Here is a 22,735-nt window from a genome sequence, read left to right as displayed (position 1 = left end):
TCGTTACTCGATTGAGTACCGATTGTCTTGCGAACAAAAGGCTAAAAATTTTCGGTGGCTCTGAACTTCGTCTTTTCGTAAGATGACGAACATTTGTCGAGACTTTCCGACCATTTCTCGGCATACCTTCGGTAAGACGTTGGTGGTTTAACCGCTGTTCTATCCGAGCCCTCGGTAAATCCCGGAAAGACCCTGGGGAGTAGGTTGATGAAATTCAAGATGGCGGATGACAGCGTCGTCTGGATGTCAAGCTTCTGCTGCAGTATTTGCAGAGTTTAAAGTAAAGAGGATTCTCATGTTTGCTTGCAATGGTATGAAAATTTCTTTAAATACCTCTGGTGTTTCTTTTTTGTTGGGAAGAGAAAACTTGTACAATTGTTCAAAGTTTGAGCATGCATTTAAATAATTTTTTGTTAAGGACGGTGCCTACTAATACAGAAGTAATTTTGTGCGGTTTATGACTATGCAGGAAGAGCAGATGTTATCAAGGGCTATTGAAATCCAAAAAGAAAATTGGGGTAACCACGCATTTTTCAGAGATAATTAAGCAACAATATTTCCCAAAAGCGCCCAAATATAAAGCAATGTATGGCAGTTTTTCCTAAATAGAAGCTTAATTATCTCTGAAAAATGCATGGTTACCCCAAATTTTCTTTTTGGATGCCAAGAGCACTTGCTAAGTTCTGCTTTCTCTGCATAGTTTTAAACCGTGCAAAAATATCCCCGTATTAGTAGGCACTACCCATAGGAAACCCAAGTATCTCGAGATGCGCAGAACGTATGCGCAGTAACAATAGCAGGCACCGTCCTTAAACTAGTAGTTCGTTTTTAATCTATGGTTTTGTCTTCTTTTCCTCAGAGCAAGCATCAAAAGGCCAGCATCTTAGTGAATGGTGACGAATGCAAGAACTCGACTTTTTCAGCAGAACCTTGCAGTTCCTTGAGGTTGATATAAGCTTGTTTCAAAAAATAATGTTGAGACATCGCTGAGAGGTCAAGAAAAATGGTTTGAAATTTTGGCTTCTCGACGGTCAAATGTGTTTTAAAATGTAGCAAACGCTGTAGACCGTCACATTCCTCCTATTTTTCTGTGGGATTGTCGAGACTGGTACACTTCGATGGAGCTGTTGCCATCTTGGTTTGTAAAAGCGAGCACAATCTGGGGAGAGTGTCTGAACTACCGAGGGGAGTGGGAGTGGGGAGGCGCTGGGAAACTAACCCCCATTCTGCTCCCCTTGGTAATTCAGACACTCTCCCCAGATCGCGCTCGCTTTCACAAACCAAGATGGTGGCAGCTCCATTGAAGTGTACCAGTCTCGACAATCCCATGGGAAATAAGGGGACTGTGAACAGTCTATGAACGTCGAAATGTATCAACAAAAGTGCTACATGCGTTGCTCTTTAAGAGAAGGCAATAATCATCATTGTAATCATATTATGCAGGTCACTGAATTGGAAGTTCTCAGAAATGTTTCCTGACAGAAGCAATACCTCTAACCTGGGAATAGAGTACAGGTTTTCCCCTACAGAAAGCTAAAAGTTGCCCAATTCCTTGTATTCTCAGCTTTTCAAAGAAATTCCCACATCCAGGCAGTAATCACAAAGAATTGAATTTATCTTGGAAGAAATCACTGACTGGAAAAAGTAAAGGGACGACCTCTACATCTAAAGGATCAAAGGTAATAAAATATTGATAGCTACCTGTGAGTGGAGGTGTGTTGGTGTAGTAGTTAGTGACCACCATCAAACATACAGGTTAGGAGAATAAAGAAAATGATCACAAAAGATGAAATGGTCTCAGACTGATGTTCACATACATTCGCCCAACTTAGAACCATACAAAATGTATATATCTCCTATAATTTAACTAAATTCGAGGTCTGTACTGTAAGTTGCCAAAAAAATGAGGATACGTAACTTACAGTATGGACCAAAACAACAAACTGAATACGATATTTATTATATCTCTGAGGTTAGTTGGCACACGGAAAAGGAAACTAGTTGAATGTAGATGTAGTGGGTCGTAAAAAATGGCCTGCAAAATTGACCAATCACACCGCTCGTACTAACTGAGAGATGTAATAAAAGAAGAACAGTAACCACAACATTGCATAATTATTATTGTGCAATGTTGAATTTGACACCGGGGGTTAAAAGATCAAAAAAAATTAATATTTGACAAAAAATGCTCAAGTACATGTATTGGAAAAAGAACCTTTTCCCTAACTAAAATTATCTCTTAAGAAAGCCGTGAGGAAAATGTTAAGTGATTTCTCTGAGGAAGAACAAACTATAATAAGTTTGAAGTGATTTCTCGATAAAATACACAGGAAAAACTTGAATGGGCAATTTTTTGAAGTTGCAAATAATCCATTTCATTCTAGCCATATGCATTCATGGCCAAAGATAATTAAGTCTAGTTTCTTTGTACTAGTAAGGTTGTTGTTAACAAAACTGAACCGTTATTTTGATGATTCCATCAATAGAAATGTGTTTTTTAATAGCTATTCAAAGTGATGCTAACAATATTATTATTAAGTCACACTGCTCCTTTAAGGGTGGTCTCTGCAATGTTGGATTGAAAACAAACTTTCCTCCAAATTCTTATGATGGTCTAACATTGCATTGCCCAGGGAATACTATATTATTTTAGTTATTTAAAATACTTGTTAGTACATTAACAGATATTTCATACTGTGGAAATAAGGCCAACCTATTGTATGATGGAATCACTCAGTTTAATACTGAATTGTTTCCAAGTTTTCCCTGAGGAATCCATTTATCTTTCTTCTAGAAACGCAATGCATGGATTTCATCTTCATTTGGTGGATTTGACGAAGATGTTTCTTCACAAGACAAAACAAAAAAATCAAAGCTAGTGAATATTGACATTTCCCTGAGCAAAGGTAAGGTACCAAGATCAAAATCAGTTTCACTGATCATTAATTTTTAATATTCCATGGTCTTTGAAAGTTTTGCGAGGTGTACAGTGTACAGTTATAAACCCATGAAGGAATTATTGTGTGAGTATTTCAGTTGGATGGCTGAAAGCTAAAAAAGGTACTTGGTTTCAGACAGGTAGACCTTTACTACGTCATGTTGTTTCATCAGGTAAAAACTTTACAAAAATTCCCCCCTCCCCTACCCCCCTAGGACCCCCATCTTTCATCTTTGTTCATTCCTTCATTTAAGTATATATATGGTGTGCTGACCGTGCATTTTAATGCACTAAAAGCGCTAGTATAATACTGCAATGGACCATGAATGCTCCCACTAAAGGTGACCTCTAGATCATCAGTGGAAACATTAAATTTGGTGCTGCTATTGTTTTTAAAATGAGTCGCTTGTTAAAACAGGTGCCAGCCAACCAGTTGCAAAAAAATCAAGAAGAGATGAAGATCTTTGGCTGGACAAGTACAAACCAAAGTCAGAGGTAACATAGTCATCGAGTGAACTTTATAGCTGATGAGGATAAAGTAATGGTACATGTACATTATGTTGTAGCTAGCAGTGGTTAATTGGAGATCTCATAGTCCTCCTCCTGCTTGCTCCCAGCCTGTCATCTTGGTTTTCTTAAATTGCAAAATATTATTTAATGTAATTGTTTTATACAGGCAGAGCTTGCAGTTCACAAGAAAAAAGTAGCGGAAGTTCGTAGCTGGCTTCTTGATCATTTGACATGTAATCAGGTACTACAGTGCATTAATTACTTGGACTTAAGATCGTGGATAATTAAACCAAATATACTTAACATGCAACTTTTCCAACAAACTGCACTTTTAAAAGAAAGGAAGGTGGGCAGGTTAAATCCCGTTATTTTGGATGGTTTCTTCTGGCTTTCAAGTCATGTTATTTGCAGGTGCAGTGCTGTAGAGAGCTCTCTCCCCCACAGAGAACTCTTGTGCACTAATGTGCAGTTCCAGAAAAGATTCCATACCCACCCCATGGAAGGTCATCAGAAATTCCTATGGGGAGAGGGGTCTTAAAAGTCAAAATTTTAGAAGCAAAGTATGAAGCTAAACTGGAATTCCTGGGGGGACGGGGGGGTGCAAAACAAAAAACCTTCCATGGGGGGAATATGGATATTTTCTGGAACTACACAATAATGGACTAGAGAGAGTGAAATTATGAGGAATTTGGGGAAGGGTGGGAAGGGAGAAGAAAGCCACTTTTTCTTTATTTCCGTGTTTTCTGTTAATTTTTTTAAACTTCTTTTTGTATGATTTAATGATGGAGGAGCCTCTACTGAGGGTATAGCTACAGCTGTATAGGGAGGGATAAATTACTGTAGATTGAATACCCTATATATATATATATATTGGATCTTAATTAACTCACTCTTATTGGTATTCCTGCCAGCCATCCAGTGCCATCCTGCTCTTGACTGGACCAGCTGGGTCAGGCAAGACTGCGACAATTCATGTGTTGGCAAATGAGCTTGGCTTTGAGCTACAGGAGTGGATTAATCCTGTCAGTGATTCTGCTGAAGGTACAGTACATACAGTAATTATGCACTAAACTTAATTTTGTGGAGAATCTGGGAATGGATGGAGTACATTGTACTTTTGGTTTTGATGTACACTGTACATGTACCTATTATTTTTATATTCCTTGGCATAGAAAGGCAATGTACACTCTACAGTAAAGTTACTTGGTCTTGTCTATTAAAGGGAACAACAATTAGAGTCATAACAATGCTTATTGAAAACCTAATATTTATAAACTAGTAGTAATAAAAGATTAGGGAGTACGTTCGATGATCTCGATCCCAGACTCTCTCTTCTTTGCCAAGTTGGCGATGATGTCATCCGCCCCTGAAAAATCTGTGGGGGATGCCAGATACGCATCCTAAGATCCATTTATTCATTTGTTGATTGATTGTCCCATACAATCTCAACTCCAAACGCAGTTAGGAGCGTGTCTGTGTGTCAAACGCAATTACAGCCTCACACAACCAAGTCATGGATCTTCCAATCAAAATTCTGATACATGTGCTAACCAGTCTGTCTCCAGTAATTGAAATGATTTGTTTTATAAATCTATTTTTACTTAGTTATTTGTTGATTTACTGGTTTCATTAATATCTGTTTACATTTCAGTTGAGGGTGAAATGTTTTTGAACTGGAGAAACACCAGCCAGTCCCAAGTGAAGCAATTTCAAGACTTTATTCTGCGAGCTAACAAGTATCCAACCCTGTCAATATTTAATGGAAAAGGCAGTCAAACTGCAGTCAAGAAACTTATATTAGTAGAGGTACAGTTACTGTAATAGACCCTTCTCCAAAATGGTGGCAACAGATTTGAATGAGTTAAAATTGAACTGAATGAAAAACTGATACCAGCACTGGAAAGAACACCTTTGCTTTTAATTAGTAACCTTGCAAAGTTTCAGCATATAAGGTGTTATTAATATCAGCTTGGGAAATGTAAGATGAAATTTGACAAATTTACAGACGTTTGTGTGACTGGGGGTATATGTCATACCCTTAGTCATACAAAGGTCTGTAAACTTACATTCTCTCAGCTGATATTACACCTGACATATGCTGAAACTTTGCAGGGTTACTATAGTAAAAGTGCTCTTTCTAGTGCTGGTATATGTTTTTAATTTTAACTTATTTGAATTTTCAGCCGCCAAGGGTCCAATCGGACTGCGCTTTTATTCATTAACTGGTCACATTTTCGAATAATAGAGTTTAATAATAATGCATAATATTTCTAAATTATGTCTAAATTAACATGGAAATATGCTCAAATCCACAGTACAATACAAAAAATTAGTAAAATGAGTAAAAGCAAACAAGACTATTAAAATCAAGAGCTATCACTGTGATGTACTTACATGTGACTTACAACTACAAATATGTAATTATACTGTTGACTATTATAGAAACAAATTTGACTGTTGGATGGAATTTAAAAAAAATCTCATTAAAAATGATGTACATGTAAAATTTTTATATTTTGATTTTTTTCCAGGACCTCCCAAATATATTTTTCAGAGAAGCCAGTAAACTCCATGAAGTGTTAAGGTACTAGCTATAATCACATGATACATAATGTAAAAAAAATGACCTAATTGTTCGTTCTTTTCCCTTTTATCCTAGGGAACTGGTCAACTGAAACAAGTTTGTTCAAAGAGGACCCACCTTGTCTGGGGTAGGGGGGTTATCGAAGACACCACCTATCCCATGGACTTTGCCGATAAAATTTTATTGGCTTTAAAATTTGAGTTGACACAGAAATATTCAGCTAGCAAGAGTCAGCATTGCTAGATAAATAAGAAAAGTGAGTTTTAAATCTCACTGTCATTTTTTACTGCTGGATAGAGGGGTGGCTATGCAATAAAGACACCATCTTTTGAGGTCGAGGAAGGGGGGGGGGGGGGGTGCAGGCGGAGGCCACCATCTATTTTGGGGTTTGGTAGCTCCTGTTTGAGTAAAGTAGTTTTGACCACTTCCCGTATTTCTTTTATTTGAATACTTACAGACAATTAAAAGGTGTAATTTATTATAATTTTATAATTAAAATTTATCATCAATTTTATCATTTTTCAACAGCACTTACCTTCAGACAGGCCGCAGTCCAGTGGTGTTCATTATCTCAGACAGCCATCATGGAGATTCTAATGTTCACAAGTTACTCCCTAAAGATGTTCAGTATAAATTGGGGATTCAGAATATAAGGTAGTGCTCTAATATTAGTACCTAACCTGTCAGAGAACAGTTTCCCATCCACTCTAGTTGACATTGGCTCGAAGGTTAAGTTCAATCATATGAATTTCTATTTTTTTTTCCAAATTTTCTACCAGCTTCAATCCTGTGGCACATACCAGCCTGGTGAAAGCTATGAGCAGAATAACCTCACTGGAATCGCAACAGGTACATAACTGACATACACATAACTCATTTTCACAAGAAGCAGTATCTCTAGTTTGAGTAATGTAAATATCATACATTTACAATAATCCAAGCTAGGGATTGTATTCATTTTTTAAAAGTAACTATTTATAAACTTATTTAAATATACATGTATTTCAAGCGCAAGGAAAGTGTTTAAACAGATCTCCAAACACCAAGAAGTAGAGGTTGTGTAGGTGGCGGGTAGCACAATTCAATTTCAAACCCAACCAACCCACGATTTCTTTCTACACTCCAAAGAGAGTGATTCGAACACGTATAGGTTGAACTGTTTATTCAAGTATCGTTGCCAGTGTTCAGGTTTAAATCGTAACGCAGAGTTTTCTAAGTCATCAAATGCGTTGAAATATGGCAAGATGCGTTGCACATCAAAATACATCATCAAATGAACAGAGAACTATCTTAGATTCTAACATTATGGTACAAGTTTCTATCACGCGATCTACGAAATGTACTAATAGGTCTACTAACATGCAAACTAAATTAAAGGAAAAAGGGTGAACAACTAATATATACGTTAACAAGCTTGTACAATAAGATGTGGCTTACTTTAGTCTCCAAAGGTACTGATTGCTTCAAAATATCTTTGTTCGGTTTCTATCTTTCGTAAGGTCCCAGATGTCACTCCTTTCCCTAGAGCTCTGTCGCAGATTAAATTGCCTTTGCGCCCAACCTGGGTATATGCCAGGTGCTAGAAATAATTTTGGGTGACAAATGATAGCCGGACATGCTATAAACATTAAAGGCTATGAAATTACTAATTTATAAGTGAATACTTTAAAACTGGGCGTGTAAAACTAACAGGTTGAAGTAGGTTGATGCTCTAATGTTTGGAAATCCAGTGTTTCAGTTAGTTTCAAATAGTGTATCCAACCATAAATAATTCGTAGAGAAACTCTAGGCAAAAGTTCAACAAATGTTATGACAATTAAACAGTTTTTGACTAATGAAATCCCATTTTGGAAACTCCTTCACGGTAGTGATTTCCTTCGTTTTCTTTTATTATTTACATGTACAGTATGAGTTTGAGAGCTTCATTTGTAAACTTTAGATGTTTCGTTTCTTCAGAACAAATCAACCTTCGTACTCCCAAGCAAGGAAGCAATTGATCAGTTATCCCAGAATAGTGGAGGAGACATAAGGACAGCCATCAATGGACTGCAGTTCTCTTGTTTGAAAGGTGAGACATGCAAACATGATGCCAAGTTCCTTATAATAATAAGATATGTATTTATTGCTTTATGCTAAAAACATCCAATCTGTGGTTTGTGATCATAACAAAAAAAGATCACTTGGACAGCTGATTGAGAGCTTGAATCAATCTGCTACTTAATCAATACATATCAGATCTTTTATAAACCTGATTGAATCCTCAATTTCTTGAATTAGTTCCTTGAAAAGTCACCTCTCTGTAACTTGTCCCCCAATTCCACCCCCACCCAATTCGCTCTAGAAAGAAACCTGTGTCTTGTTACATCTTTCATAGCAGCTAGCCTCTTCCAATGTTTGCCATCAAAACTTAGACCTCAAAAGGCCACGCACTTCTGTTGGTTATCACCCTTTTTGCATCACTTTTCAATTCGCAGTCTTTCAATCTTTGTTTAAGTTATTTGTCATGCATGCTTTAAGTGCTGTTAGAATCTGACTGCACATGAATTTATGGTCAGCTTCCATTCACTGTTTCAAAGTATCTCATAAATGAGGCCGAACCAAATTCCATTGCCTCATTTACGAGATGCTTTTCATCAGGGAATGGAAGCCAACTCAGAATGTGTCAACTTTTATATTTTTACTTTAACTAGAAATTAGTTAACATTCAGAGATAATCTTTTTTCCAGACAAATCATGTGCTTCCCCATGGAAGTTTAATCTTTCAAGGAAAGAAGACAAAAAGCAAAAAAGCTCAAAATCAAGAACAACAAAAACTGAGAAACCAAGCAAGTCAGCATCTGGGGAGCCCTCACAGTCTGGTCATTTGTCACAGTGTCTGGTTTATGGACAGACAGACAGTCAAAGAGAGGCTGAGACTGTCACAGCCATTGGTGGTCGAGACACGGCATTGTTTTTGTTCAGAGCCTTGGGCAAAATTTTGTACTGTAAAAGTAAGTTTGTCTCAAACTTACATTGTAATTTTCTTGCACTTTGCAGCTGTAGTTCTTAATAAGCTCCTTTCGATATCAAAATTAAGCTTAACAATGATGCTAAGAGGACACAAACAATGGAAATTGAATTATCATGTTTATTCATTTCTGCTGTTTGTGTCCTTTGGACCTTGATATCAAGTTGAATTTTAAGATTTTTTAAAGGAGCCTATTAATATTAAACCTTGCACCTCTAGATCCTTATAGTGTAAATTATACTAGTTGTATGATTGTAGAAATTTCCAACTCTTCCTTGGTACAAACATTAGCTGTAAAATGAATTTAGCAGACATTATTTTAGTTTAAGTAGGAAAGTACTGTTCTCCAGTGTTCTTGTATTTGTAGTAAAATGAAGACATTGTGAAAACAGCCTATTGATATAAAATTATTTTTCTGTTTGAACAGGAGATTCAACATTATCAGATGTGGATCTGCTGCCTCCTCACTTGTCACATAATGCAAGAAACCAGTTGACATTCTCCCCTGAGGTATACTTGAATATCTTAAAACCATTGTTTGAACTACTCCCTGAATTCTAATTAGTTCATTTAAAAATTGTTAACATTTGAATTGTTTGCTTTTCACTGTAGGAGGTTTTGGATAGAACTCACCTTTCAAGTGACATGTTTAATCTGTACCTTCATCAAAATTATCTGGAGTTTTTCTCTGATGTTGATGATGTGGTGAGTTCCAAATGAGTAATTTTAATACAATACTTCAAAATTTTGAGAGTGGATGCTAAATGCTTACGGAATACATTTTGCAATTTCTTCTTTTCTATTAAAAGGAATTTAAACAAAACAAAAAACAAAACAACAACAACAAAACTATGACATGTAACAGTTTAACAGTTTCATTGTACCAGAGTGTTGCTCCCACTCTGTTAAAATAATGTTGTCAGCCTGGGTGTTTATTTGAAATCTTGGAAGGTGGTTTGGGGAGAAGGTTTGCAGGGAAAAAATTTGCCTGAGTACTTTAGAAGGTTTTTAAAATAACATTTGAGTTTGGAACCAGGGCAAGCCTTGCTATTCAAATAAGTACAATTGGTATCTCGTGCCTGTTTTAGTTTTGTCAAATTTCATTGCACTTTTCTTTTTAGGTGAGAGCTAGTGAACATTTCAGTGATGCAGACTACATGACTAAAGAATGGATGGTAAAATGCTTTTTTGGTTTGATTTTATAAATAAGTTATCCGGGTTTCTTTGCTTGGAGGTTTGTTTCAGTCAGTGACAGGGAGGCTGTATATTGACCCTCCCCACCCCCCTCTCCAGTGGGATATGCCTCTTCCTAAAGTTTTATCCCTCCCCCCATATCTCCTTTTAGCCCTTCCTCTCTCAATCGCCTTAGACCCCTCCCACTTTTATTTTTTAAATAACTGGCCACCATTAGTTGAATGCTATCAGGGCTACTATTAGGGAAATTCTAAATTCTAATTCAAAGTCAGTGAAATGTCAGGGAATTTTATTTTTGGCTACCAAAGAGCTAAACAAGTTCATTCATAAACACTGATAAAGGAGTAATTTCGTTGACTTTGCCAAATGATTTGTCTTGGGTAGTCAGAGATCTTCACAATCCTCCCCCCTCCCCCCAGCCCCGCTGACTTACACTTAGCTTTTGATCAAGGACAAAACAAGGAATTTTTTTTTATCTTGGCCACAAGGATAACTGTGATCACGGTCATTCTTTTTTCTGATCATACAGCATCAATCTTCAATGAGGGAGTACAGCTCATGTCTGGTAGCACGAGGCTTGATGTTCAGCAGCAGTGGATCAGGGGGGAGCACTTCAAAACCCAGTGGAGTGGGGCGGGGATGGAGACCTCTTCATAAACCACAGTGGTTTGATGTCAGCAAAAAGGTATAAAATCCACATGTCAGCAAACTTATGTAATTGTTCCCAAAAATACATTGTAATATTATCTCAATGGTAATTCCATACCCCTGCCATGCAACGTCTTTTGTCTTATTGAGCCCTCTCCCTTATCGCCATCCTTAGGGTAATTCCAATTTAGCTTGAAATTCCTACTTTTCTTTATTAGAAAAAGCTTGGCATTTGAGACCCCCCACAGGGTGCACCTGTGGCACTTTTGTCTTTGTCATGTAAAGACTGTTAATTACTCATTGCAGCTGATGCATAGCTGAATTACAAACTAAATCAAAAAAAAAATATTATTATAATACCTGACAATACTTCATAAAGATACTTAAAATCAATTACTGTAATTAAAAATGCACAATCATAAATCTGTGAGACTAAAATTTAGAGGTCACAAAATCTTGTGAGCATAATTTGTATTCTACGTGTCAGATGGTCACCAAATAGAACCTTTTTACAAGCAAATATATCTGTCAACCTTAAAGATTGTAACTGTGGGCAGTGGATAATGTGTGGATGTCTGGGCTTTTGCTGTTTGTGATGTACTTGTAGCCAACTGATAATACTGAAGGGAGGGAAAGGGAAATAGCTGTGAATAATTAATGTCAAATGTATTTCTTTATTTTAGATGCGAGAAGGCTGTAACACTGCCAGAGATCTGTTTAGAGGTATATAAATTAAACAACAGCTTCAGTTTCCACAAGGGAGTGTAGACTCATGTGTAGATGTAGTGGTCCTTGGGGTTCTTGTTTAATGAAATGTATTCTCTCCAGACAAGAGTACTGCAAAACCCGGTGGTGTCTCAGGGAGCAAAAAAACTTTTTCAGTTACCACATACATGTAATTGAAGGGCTAGTGGCTGACTCAATATTTCGTCTTCATTTTTGTTCAAAAACTAAGTGCAAACCAGTTGAGGAAAAAACACAGCGGTGTTCTGTGACCAAATTGAAGATGACACATGCAAAAAATTCAGATGTTTTTGAGCAAAACGAAAAAAAAAATCAACAATTCAAAATTCAACATACATACATGTAAGATGGTTAATTGTTCTCTGTCACTTCAATTTAGTTTTTTATTATGCTTTTTTTAAGATTGGCTGTACATTAACCTCACTGCTTTAGATGACCTCATTTACTATAAAGTACGTGGTACACTGAGAAATTGTTGCCCCTCCAACCATTCCTGGCAGATTCCTTTGTCTGATTATTTGATTTCAAAAGTTGTGAAAATAGCAACTATTTAAAAATAATTTTTTTGTGCACATCAGCCTTTTTGTAAACTTGTTCTGAATAATTATGCATTTTAGGTCATCACTGGCCATCCATAGTTCTACAAACAGAGATTCTTCCATATTTGGCTATCACTGATGTACCATTGAGAACACCAGGTGAGTGACCAAGTTGTAAATTCTCTCTATTGTGTTGCTAGGAAACCTGGATGCTCTAATCTTAACTTGCCCATTTGTTAGTTAAGAGTTTAGTTTTATTGAATAGGTTAATTATCAGTTTATTCAGTGAATTAATTATGAAAAAAAAGGCTAAAAAGTAGAAATTACAAGGCTTAACTGAATAGAGTTACATGTAGAAACATGTGAGAAACATAGTGAGCTGTATTTAGTCTTTGGTTAATTCCTTTAATTTGTAGAATTTAATTATAATTAGGCCTTGTGGTAAAAAACTGAAAACAAACTGTTCCCCTGCTATATCTAGCCTGGATTCCAGAATCTAGTTGATTTGAGTGAATTATTAGCCAGCAAATACACATCTCTCTTGCACCAAGTCCTTCATTTCTCTTTATTAATTTTTGTTTTTTCAGGTCAAATTTCCTTTCTTCAAGTGATAAGTAATTTCAGGAAATCAAAGTCTCCATTCAGGTATTGAAGCTCTGTTCAAAGCTGAATTTGCATTTTCTTTAATGTTTTTCTTGTCGGCTGAGCTTAGCTCTGTTGATCATTTCCATTATTCTCGAGACCTGTTTGGTCACGATTATTGACAATAAGAAGTTGCATTGTTAGGAAAAATGAGATGCTGATCACTGTTGGGGCCAAGAGTTGTTTGCTGTCAAAATTTGGACATGTTGTCCATGCAAAAAAAAAAAAAAAAACTGCATCCTTGTAGACCCAGGGGCCAGTTAGTCGGGTGGAAGGGAATTTTGTGGGCGAAAGTTCATTGATAAAGTTTCGCCCATGAAAATCCCTTCCACCCGACTAACTGCCCCTGGGTCTGCGAGGATGCAAAAGCTGAATAAAAGTTTCTGAGCATATCAATCTTAAATTTATGTACAGTATATACAGTAATTTTTTTAAAACGGTATTAAATCCGCTATGCTCTGAGCACTACAGTTGAGGAGCAAGATGAAATCCTTGGGTGAGGTTTGCTCGGATATTTCCAAACCATAGAGCTTTAAAAGACAGAAGTTAATTGATTTCATGATTTACTTAATTGGCAAATGAGTTGCTTCCAGATAGTTTCGTCTGAGCTCTTCAATGTTATTGTCTTAGTTAGTAATAATTATTAACAAAGTTACATTGTATTTTTGTTTGAGTTGGTGTGACTTTCAATGTACGCTTTTTTCCAGGGGTGCCCCAGCAACATTGGATGAAAAAGACTGTGGAGGCAACAGTGATGATGATGAAGGTCTTCAAGGTTCACAGCCAAGAAGGGCCATTACCCAGGGGACCACGAAACTTGGGACTGAGGAGAGTGATTCACAAGTGAGCCTTGATGTTCCTGAGGATGTGGATGACATCATAGAGGACTTTGATGATGATGACAATTAATTACTTGGAAGACGCACTTAATTTGTTTTAAGTAATTCCACCAACAGGCCATGTGGCTGTATAAGGACACAGCTCTGCTACTTTGTATAGTTGATTGTATAATTAATAGTTATAGAAAGACTGTAAAATGTATATTAAGTTATGAAAATTAGATCTTGAAAGAAACAGTGGCATTAAAAAGAGTGTGGTATCCTCAAGGTAGTCAGTACAACATGCAGAGTCCATTCTTAAATCAGGAGTGCATTAGAAACAGCAGTGATAGAAACACAACACAAAGAATACCCTTAAAGTGCCCCTAACCCTTCAATTTGTTTTCTTTTGGTAGATTTCCATATCTTTCAAGAACTCATTTTCGAAAAAAAATTTTGAGAAATATTGAATCCTTTTTTAATAACGAGCGCTAGAAGTGAAGGCAGTCTTGTCGATGTTTTCACCTATCGTTCGCATTAGTCCCCCACTCGGCCAAATATTGAGCGTGACGTAAGAAAAGGACATCGTGTAAAATATCCTAAGATTCACGGTAATGCTTCAATTGTAAACAGAGAAAATGGTTGAAAAATGTGTGGTTTTTGGATGCAGCAACCCTCGAAATGTAGAGAAAGGAATCAGCATGCATACGATTCCTTATAATTCTGAATCCTTCTGGTGTCCTTTTCTTATGTCACAGCTAAGAAAGTGTCAAATATCGGACGCTTCTCATTGGCTTGTTCCTAATGAGCCCACAAGACAAAAATTTGTCCAGCGGGGCTTAAAGCGCGCAAAAATTTAAAAATTTCAGTAACTTTTAGTGCTCGTAAAAAGAAAAGGATTCAATATTTCTAAAAAAAAAAATTCGAAAATGAGTTCTTTACAGATAGGGAAATCTACCAAAAGAAAACAAATTGAAGGGTTAGGGGCACTTAAAATATAATTATGATGAAGCATTTATATAATATTATAATCTACAAGATCCAACTTCTTAGATGTTGGTTAATTCATACAATCATGTAGTTCACTTTCTTGATTGCTTTATCAATATGGTTCACCTTTTGTGAAAGTGCATGCCTTGGGTTATTTATTTTAATACTTACAGTAGTACAGAATAGTTACATGATGTCACCAAAAATGGCTGCTTTACACACTTCAGCCTGATTCAAAGACTTGCCACATTAAGGAGAACCTGACTGCAACAGTATAAACCCTTAGTTGCTTCTACAGCTGTAAATGTAAGATTAAACATAAATGTTCAGTTTCTCTCAAACATGTTCTTGTACATGTAGCATTAGTTTATTTATAAAGTACACACATGTATTTTATAATGAAGTATTTAGAAACGCTAAGTTTGTAAAAAGACTGTTGTCCTTACTTGTAGGACAACTAACTGTTTGGTGAGATTTAAACTCCAGCCTGTATATAAAAGAATAGCTGCAGTTCATAAATTATACATGTATACTACAATCCTGGCCAATTAAGTTAGGGACTCTTGGCTGTTTTTTAAAGGTTTTCCCACTATTTACTATATGCTTCAACAGAATCAGCATCTTTGCTGTATGGCACTCATTGATGTAATCCCCCCCCCCCACCCCACTCCCTATTCAATGTTGAGCATTAACACATGTAGATATCATTAGCACTTTGATTCAGTCTTTGCTCATCAAATTGAAAGGAGGAGGGTAGGGGTGGGGGATGGATGGATCAACTAGTTTGACATTTTCATAGTTATAAGTGTTAAAAGAAAAGAAGGTGAATTAAGTGTCAGTTATAATATAAAAGAACTAAACATTATTTGTAAATACTGACAAAAGATCCATGGCATCGTCTTGTAAAATACATACATGTCACTGTTTATGAAAACTATACATTGAAACAAATACCCATTCGTTTGAGATTGTGTTGCATTGCAAAATTATTCCTTTAGCTACTGTATACCTGACAATATTAAGGCATTTCTGTGTACATGATCAAAATATTCATGACTAAATTTACTAGTCAGAGCAACTGTGACTTGGAAAACGTACACCAACGCTTTTCTGTTTAATTTGTAATGGCACTTGAAATGAACAACAATTAAGCTGAATGGGTATATAATTAAAGTATTTTTGCAGTTTATGTTTATCTTGAGAAAATAATGTTGTCATATAATAATTGTAAACCAAAGAGTTAAGCTAATTGTCATTAAAAGTTTTTGTATAAAATTATTACCCTTTAGTGTGATGTCTGGTGTACAGTTTAACTGCGGTGGAAGGTGAAAAAATAAGAAAAGCCTGTTAAAGATAAGATTTTTTTCTTTGACACCTCAAAGAGTATTAATTATAATTTATTATTAAGTTTTATGACTGTGAGTCTGAAAGCTTACTAATAAATTCATTTTACGATTAATTTTACAAAAAAAAAGTTTCAAGTATTTTTTTTTTAAAGTGACGTACCGGTATGTGAGGACTTATCGATGCTGTTTTTTTTTTGTTGATTTGTTTGTTTCCTAGATGTTTGAATTTGTGACCTACAGAAAACCAGTTCACCAATATTATTAGTTCCTGACACTTTTCAATACATCAAAAAATGATTCAGCAAACTCACAGACTCAGAAAAAAAACTAATATCAGCTTTATTTTGAGCTGTCAAGTAAAAAAACACTGTAAAACTTAAACTTTAATGTCTAACTTATTTTTTGTGTTTTACTCAGTGTAGTCAAGCGAACAGTACATCTTAAGGGTAACGTAAAGCATTTAATAACAGAAACAGTACGTGCCACTACAGTCAATTTTAGCCAAGTCTTGAAATCCCAGCATTTTGGTCAAATTGCCCCGAGTGGTCACCAGGATTTAAGTAGCTGTCTTGGAATCCAGGATTTTGCAAGTCTTCTGTTAGCGGGGCATGTTGTTATAATAAGTTGCAGTGATGATAACTTTCATTTGCCAGCCTTCATCCACATGCCACTTTGTTGAGAAGAGATGCATCACCATACTCGGTTTGATTGAAGGAGTGTTAAAATCTGCTGTAATATCTGTGGTGAATGTTTCTTTAGGGCTAACCCTAACAGAACTGGTTTATTGCAATTTTCACTGATCAAGGCTCCAATCTGTTTTGCATAAACATGCCAGATTTCCTGTAAAGAAAAAAAAAACATACATGTAACTTTCATAATGCAATTAGCTGGATATGTGAGGTGTTTGCCTTTTTTGAAGAATTTTCAAGATCAGGGGCAAAAAAAAAGGCCAAAGAAGGTGACATCCCTCATTGTGTTTGACATAGAAAGAAAGCACAGATTGGAGTCTAGATTGTATGGGAACAATATTGATTGAATGAATGCATGTTGGCAATAGGATGAGTATCTGGCATCCCCTACAGATTCTGCCGGCTATGATGACATGATCACCAACTTGGCAAAGGAGAGAGAGCCTGATGACATTGAACACACTCCCTAATTTTTGATTATTACTAGTTTTAAGTGATTGATTTCATTTTCAACCATATACAGTACATCTGTATCCACACAGGTTATCAACTCAACAGTTAAATCGATTGTGGCCAAGGCTCAGGAGAATGCATGACTCTTGCCCCCCCCCCCCCCTCCCCACCCCCCTTCACCTGTCTGGAAATTTCATACACCTTCCTTTACATTTTTGCACCTTAGCAGGGGAGGGTATAAATTTATGTTATTATTTCCTGTAGCAAACCTCATCACTCCCCATGAGGGTTCTTGTGCTGAATGTCTGAGTTCCTCCCATTGATGAGCCTTCAGTGCTGGATAGTTTACACACACTTATCTATGAATGAAATAAGCAAAAATTCTGTTATCAAGATCTATCTATGAACTGATCTCCATGTAAATTTTACATGGGAATCTCCCCTCCTTGGAAAGGACTTTTTCAGGGGAATTATATTTTGTAATTGATCACGAGCTTACCAAATTCCCAATTTTTTCAAACTGAGAAACAATCACAAAGATTCTGCCTCGATAGCAGGCACAAAACACATCTGTATGGTTTCCATCTATTATGGCCGCCGTCTAGAAAGAAATCAAAAATAACTCTGTGATCCCTTGGTGAAATACACACACACAAAAAAACCACTCAATAAGACTAATTAATGAGCTTAGTAAACGTTATTATCTTGATATCATGTGCTCTGAACTTGGACTCATCAGTTCTCTACTGCGAAGATCTGCCCTACAAAACAGCCACAAACTTCTCTGATACCAAGACAATTCGCTTGCTATAGTTTCCACTGTATCTGATTTGAAAAATTAAGTAAAATAACGGCTTTTCTTCACTTATTTTAATGCACTTACTTGTCGAGTTTTCACTGAGTGAGCGGCCATTTTGATTTTGCTGTCACATTCATCCCAGGCCTTTATCGGCGTCGTTTTATCTCCTTTATAGACCGCAAAAAACGATTTAGAAATCGATAAGTTTTTATTTTTGCCCGACGAAAACGAGCAAAATAATAATAGAATTCAAAGGTATCAAGCGGACATTAACATTTTCCCCATTCGCAGGCGTGCACTGACAAAATCAATAAGTCACGCTGCGTTCTTGTTTTTGATACTGCGTCACGCTTGCTTTGACTAAGCGTGACACCTGACTGATCTTGAACAATCGAGGAATTTCACAGTTGTTGGCCTGAATCGGATCTCCCTTTCTGGGTCAGGCTTTTTTTGGAAAGCTACGAGGTGGAAAATGAACATGGTATCTACATCGCTATCACAGGTAACATGTAAACTTAAACTTCGATTAGAATAACTTTTTGAGAAAGCAAATCTTGTACGATGCATATTTTGCAAAAGTTCGTGTCCCTCACACTGTACGTTATGTAACCAAGGTAAAAATAGTAATTTTAACCAAGTTTCTCTCTTTGAAAAGCTTAAGTCTGGTTATAATGTATTTCAAAAGGTGTTACTTCTAAGTGGTATGTGGTTTTCGTTCGATAATTTGGTTTGCATTCTAATGTAAACGCTGTTGTTTCGTTCATGACAACAATCCTCCGATTCGAGATTCTGAGCTTGTTGTGTTTCGTAAGTCTGCACGCGAAGCGGATCACTTGGATTGCTTTTCGAAATCTCTTAAAATTTACGTTTTGTGGTAGTTTAATACTCTCCATTTGCCTCAGATTGAACACTAATATATTTTAAATGAAGGCAATGCAAAAAAAAAAAAAACAGACAGATCAAAGTTAAATTATGCTGATGTCCTGTGATGTCCAGCTGCTGTTTGGGTCTCGAGGTAAAATATAAGAGCAGTGTGTGGTTTTCGTTTTCCGATACTCTTTAAAACTATAAATTAAAATGGTGAAGGCCTGATTTGTGGTAAATTTAATTACAACGACGGCGTTTAATTATGCATTCAAAGGAGTTATCGCGGCGTTCAAACATAGAGCAGTATTTGCATATCTATTCAAAAAATTTATTACATTTTACCGAAATTGTAACCCCCTCACGTGCACAAAACAAACTCATAGCTATATAGCTCAAAGAGAAGCCAACGACAGAAAAAATATTTGCTGCGTTATTTGCACAAAAGATTTACACGGCGGGAACAGGAGCGAACGGCACTAGCGTTATGTTAACCCAATTTTTTTTAGCTTTCTTCCTCCTGCTACATATCTGTGATTGTCTTCTGGGTGTTGATAGCTCATATGCTAGCGTGTGGTTTTTCATCCCGGTCCTTCTTGATGTCACGCAACTCACTTCGCACTAACAGCTCACGCAGGCTTGTACTTCTTTTCGGGCTGCAACTGGTAAAGAGGAGAACGTTTGTTTGTAGCAGGCGGAGGATTATGTGTTGATTTTTCCGTACTATAGATGATGGATTAAGGAGGTATTCGGTCGGTGTTGTAATTTTGCTGTCGTGGCTTTAAGATTTCGTGACGTGGGTTGCTGCGAGCGTGATTTATTCCCGGTTTATTCGAATGCCACTGTAGCTACGTTAACAAGAAAGCCAATGGGTTCTTTAAAGCGGTTATCAAAGATGTCGGTCGAGTATATGGGATTTAAACGTAAGGTCAGGCTGGATGGAATGGTTTTCTTGCCTCAGCCAGGGTGACATGACAGGAAATAATAAGTTCAGATACTGAATATGTTTGTCAATGGGTTTTGTGTGAAGATCTTTCTGCGTCGTATCGTTGCTGATTTGGACTTAAACATGATCAAGGAAAGGAGTAATCTGTCTGTTGGAATTTGAGTATTCACCAGTAAACTTGAAGGATGGGTGAACAGAATTCAAGTAGGTTATGAAGGTTTTAAGGCGGTCTTCACCTCCTGTCCACACCATGAAAATTTTATCAATAAATCTCCACCAAACAAAATGACTCGAAAGGGAAGTGTCCTAAGGCCGGACATTTTTATACATAATTTTTCAGTTTATGTATATCCAACTTTTTTGTTTTCGTCTTTGTTTTAATGATTTAAGGATATCACCTCCCCTACCTATATAGCCCATGTGGAGCCCCCCCCCCCCACCCCCCACGTTCCCTTTTGATCCTATCAATATCTGTAATCTGTTGCTATACCGTAAAATTCCTGATATCAGCCGCGGGCTTGCGCTCGTTCAAAGGATAATAATTTTAGTGGCTCATTTTCGGAGAAGGATTATTATTTGAGGCAATTTTGCGTCTTGTAAAGCGAGGTAATGATGTGAGCAAGATGTCCGGTATAACGAGGGAAGAGTCGATAACCGTTTCATGAACAGATAGACGATGAATTATTTCGTAATACTTAGAGAGAAAAATTACTTCACCTGCACGTGATTCTGATGCCAATATGTCCTTTAAAAAGTCGAAGAAAAGGCCGAATGTACTGGAACCAGTGAATTGTCAGTTCATGAAAGACTTCTGCAGTTAAGTGCGTAACTTAAGCAGTTGAAAAAAAAAAAAAGCCTGGAAAATCGAGACAGGTACAGTGCATTTATTAATACCGGCTGAGCTATCAAGGCGTCTGTGAGTTGGTAATTTTGTGACGAAGTTTGTAAGCAAACAAACAAAATGCGAAGATTTAGTGGTCGATTGCGAGAGGTGGTCGCTTACGTTAGTCGAACCAGAAAGGGTCTCTTTCGAGAATAGGTCTGACACATCCACTTATTGAAAGAGAATTTATTGCATAGATTTTCCTAGTTACAATATGAGCAGTGCTAGATTGTCACTAAAGGTTCCCAGTAAACTCTGAGTGGCGTAGTGCATACATCGAACATGGAGATCAGACCATGCATGTGTCAAGTGGTCGCTTACAAGAGCTTAAAAACAATGAAAACTTATAATGCCGTCACCTTAAAAAGTGGTCGCGGTCGCTTACGAGATGTTCCAACTATAGAACTTTGACTGGGAAAATTTCGTGTTTTAGATAAGCGGTCGCTTACGAGAGGTGGTCGCACATGGAGCTTCGACTGTATATATTACCGGAAAATTCAAATCAATTATGGGTGAACGTTATTCCCAAATTTTATTCTGAAGTCGCAAAATGACCAGCTCCTGGTAGCAGTTAAGGTCCCTAGAGGCGATTGCAAAGAATTCCAAGGGTTTTCTTTCTCTTTTGAACTGGGAAAACTTGATGAATGACCGTATAATAGATGAAGAAGCCGAATTTCAATTAATGTCTGGTGGTCTATGAAACATTCCGCACATTACTCCCATCCTGAGCTTTGTCTCCTGAATGCCCAAACGTTCTCCTCAATACTCAGAACTTTATTCGTATTGAAACTGTAAATAAAGTAACTTCTTCACTAAGAACCACCCAAAAAGTAAAAAAAGCTAACATTAATATTTGCGCTCTTACATTTTCTGTGTACTTAGGTTTGGCTATATTATTAAAAAAAATTATATTGAGAATTCAAGCTTCCTGGCTTGGGTAGAGAAGGACGTATTGATTTTAACTTTTATCACAGCTAAAATGGCGGAAGAGCTCTTCCTTAAGGTGATGTAACTTTACGAGGAGATGATAATTTAACTGCTTTAATAATCCTTTACCTCCGGAAAGTGTCAAACTGCCAAAACGTACGTTGAAAATTTCCACTTTTGTGGAAACTGAAGATAGAACAGCATCTGTATCTTACATGTTATAGCTTCTCAAATCAGTGGCTGTAGTTCGAAAAGTCAAAATTGTATGATTTCGTGCAAAAACTCACCCGACGCGTTGCGAGAACCACCGTGTACAACGAAGACAATGACGCAAAAGTGCAGCTCAGTTGTTTTTATTTTTGATGGTCACACATGGTTTTATCTACAGAATAATAAACAGTTCTGCTCAATAGCTTTCATTTGATTGGTCACACTTTAGGATTCTAATACAAACTCAAAAGTTAAAACCACCCTGCACAGTATTATAAACAGCACCACAGGAAAGTACTACTCAGTAGCCTTCACTTGAATGGTCACACTTAAGGATTTCTTCCACAGACTTAAAAGTTAGAACCACCCTGCACAGCATTATAAACAGCACCACAGCAATGTACTACTCAGTAGCTTTCACTTGAATGGTCACACTTAAGGATTTCTTCCACAGACTCAAAAGTTAGAATCACCTTGTGCAGCTAATAAACCGCACCACAGAAAAGTACTGCTCTGTAGCTTTCATTTGAATGGTCACACTTTAGGATTTCATCCATAGACTCAATGTTTAGAACCACCTTGTACAGCATAATAAACAGCACCACAGAAAAGTACTGCTCGGTAGCTTTCATTTGAATGGCAAAATGTGAATTCAGATTTAATCTACAAATTTAAAAGTTAGAAGCACCTAAGTATAGCAAAATAGACAGCACCATAGGAAAGTATAAATTACTAGCTTTCAATTGAATGGTAAAACTTGAATGCAGATTTCATATGGAGATATTCAAAAGCTAGAGACGCCTTGTATACATAACACACATTTCTACAGGAAAGAACAACTCAATATAGCTGTCATTTAAATGGAACCTGATTGTAAACTCGTTTTTGTGCCCTGACAGAATCAATTTTTAGAATCATCTTGCACAACATATTAAACAAACATCATCATCCACCAATGGATAAGGAATTACTTTCTAAAGAAACTATGGTGCTGTGTCGGTGGG

The 22,735-nt window shown here is 36.8% G+C and overlaps 3 protein-coding genes across 5 annotated transcripts in view; 2 read left to right on the top strand and 1 right to left on the bottom strand.

The window, feature by feature from the left end:
- The first annotated feature begins 102 nt into the window (after positions 1-102).
- On the top strand, positions 103-15,892 carry LOC146466404 (cell cycle checkpoint protein RAD17-like). Of its 2 annotated transcripts, XM_085127398.1 has the most exons (22): positions 103-311; positions 860-945; positions 1,565-1,679; positions 2,795-2,906; positions 3,357-3,433; positions 3,615-3,689; positions 4,360-4,489; positions 5,100-5,254; positions 5,980-6,032; positions 6,561-6,686; positions 6,812-6,881; positions 7,989-8,100; positions 8,759-9,022; positions 9,467-9,549; positions 9,652-9,744; positions 10,161-10,214; positions 10,763-10,918; positions 11,565-11,604; positions 12,243-12,323; positions 12,752-12,809; positions 13,514-14,004; positions 14,637-15,892. In XM_085127398.1, the coding sequence occupies exons 1-21, from the start codon at positions 309-311 to the stop codon at positions 13,713-13,715; spliced, it is 2,145 nt and encodes a 714-aa protein (XP_084983524.1). In that variant the 5' UTR covers positions 103-308; the 3' UTR covers positions 13,716-14,004; positions 14,637-15,892. The 2 variants fall into 2 exon arrangements, with proteins under 2 accessions (XP_084983524.1, XP_084983523.1); XM_085127397.1 differs by lacking the exon at positions 103-311 and having other exon boundaries at positions 822-945.
- Positions 14,627-18,114, bottom strand: LOC146466403 (proteasome assembly chaperone 3-like). Its single transcript, XM_085127418.1, has 4 exons — positions 17,986-18,114; positions 17,602-17,703; positions 17,372-17,461; positions 14,627-16,800 (listed from the first exon to the last, which is right to left on the bottom strand). Exons 1-4 carry the CDS (start codon positions 18,013-18,015, stop codon positions 16,651-16,653), a joined length of 372 nt encoding a protein of 123 aa, XP_084983544.1. The 5' UTR covers positions 18,016-18,114; the 3' UTR covers positions 14,627-16,650.
- A 165-nt stretch (positions 18,115-18,279) lies between these two features.
- LOC146466402 (ferric reductase 1-like) overlaps positions 18,280-22,735 on the top strand; it is a 30,264-nt gene continuing 25,808 nt past the window's right edge. Inside the window, exon 1 of one of the 2 annotated variants that reach the window (XM_085127394.1) lies at positions 18,280-18,403. In XM_085127394.1, coding sequence (XP_084983520.1) covers positions 18,374-18,403 — 30 coding nt within the window. In that variant the 5' untranslated portion in view covers positions 18,280-18,373. The remainder of the gene's footprint in view (positions 18,404-22,735) is intronic. The other variant, XM_085127395.1, reaches the window with a different exon arrangement.

Source organism: Pavona decussata, unplaced genomic scaffold, assembly GCF_977016875.1.
Source record: "Pavona decussata unplaced genomic scaffold, jaPavDecu1.1 SCAFFOLD_144, whole genome shotgun sequence".
Classification (NCBI taxonomy): domain Eukaryota; kingdom Metazoa; phylum Cnidaria; class Anthozoa; order Scleractinia; family Agariciidae; genus Pavona; species Pavona decussata.
The sequence above is the reverse complement of the archived record's forward strand: the minus strand, read 5'-3'. Positions and strand labels throughout refer to the sequence as shown.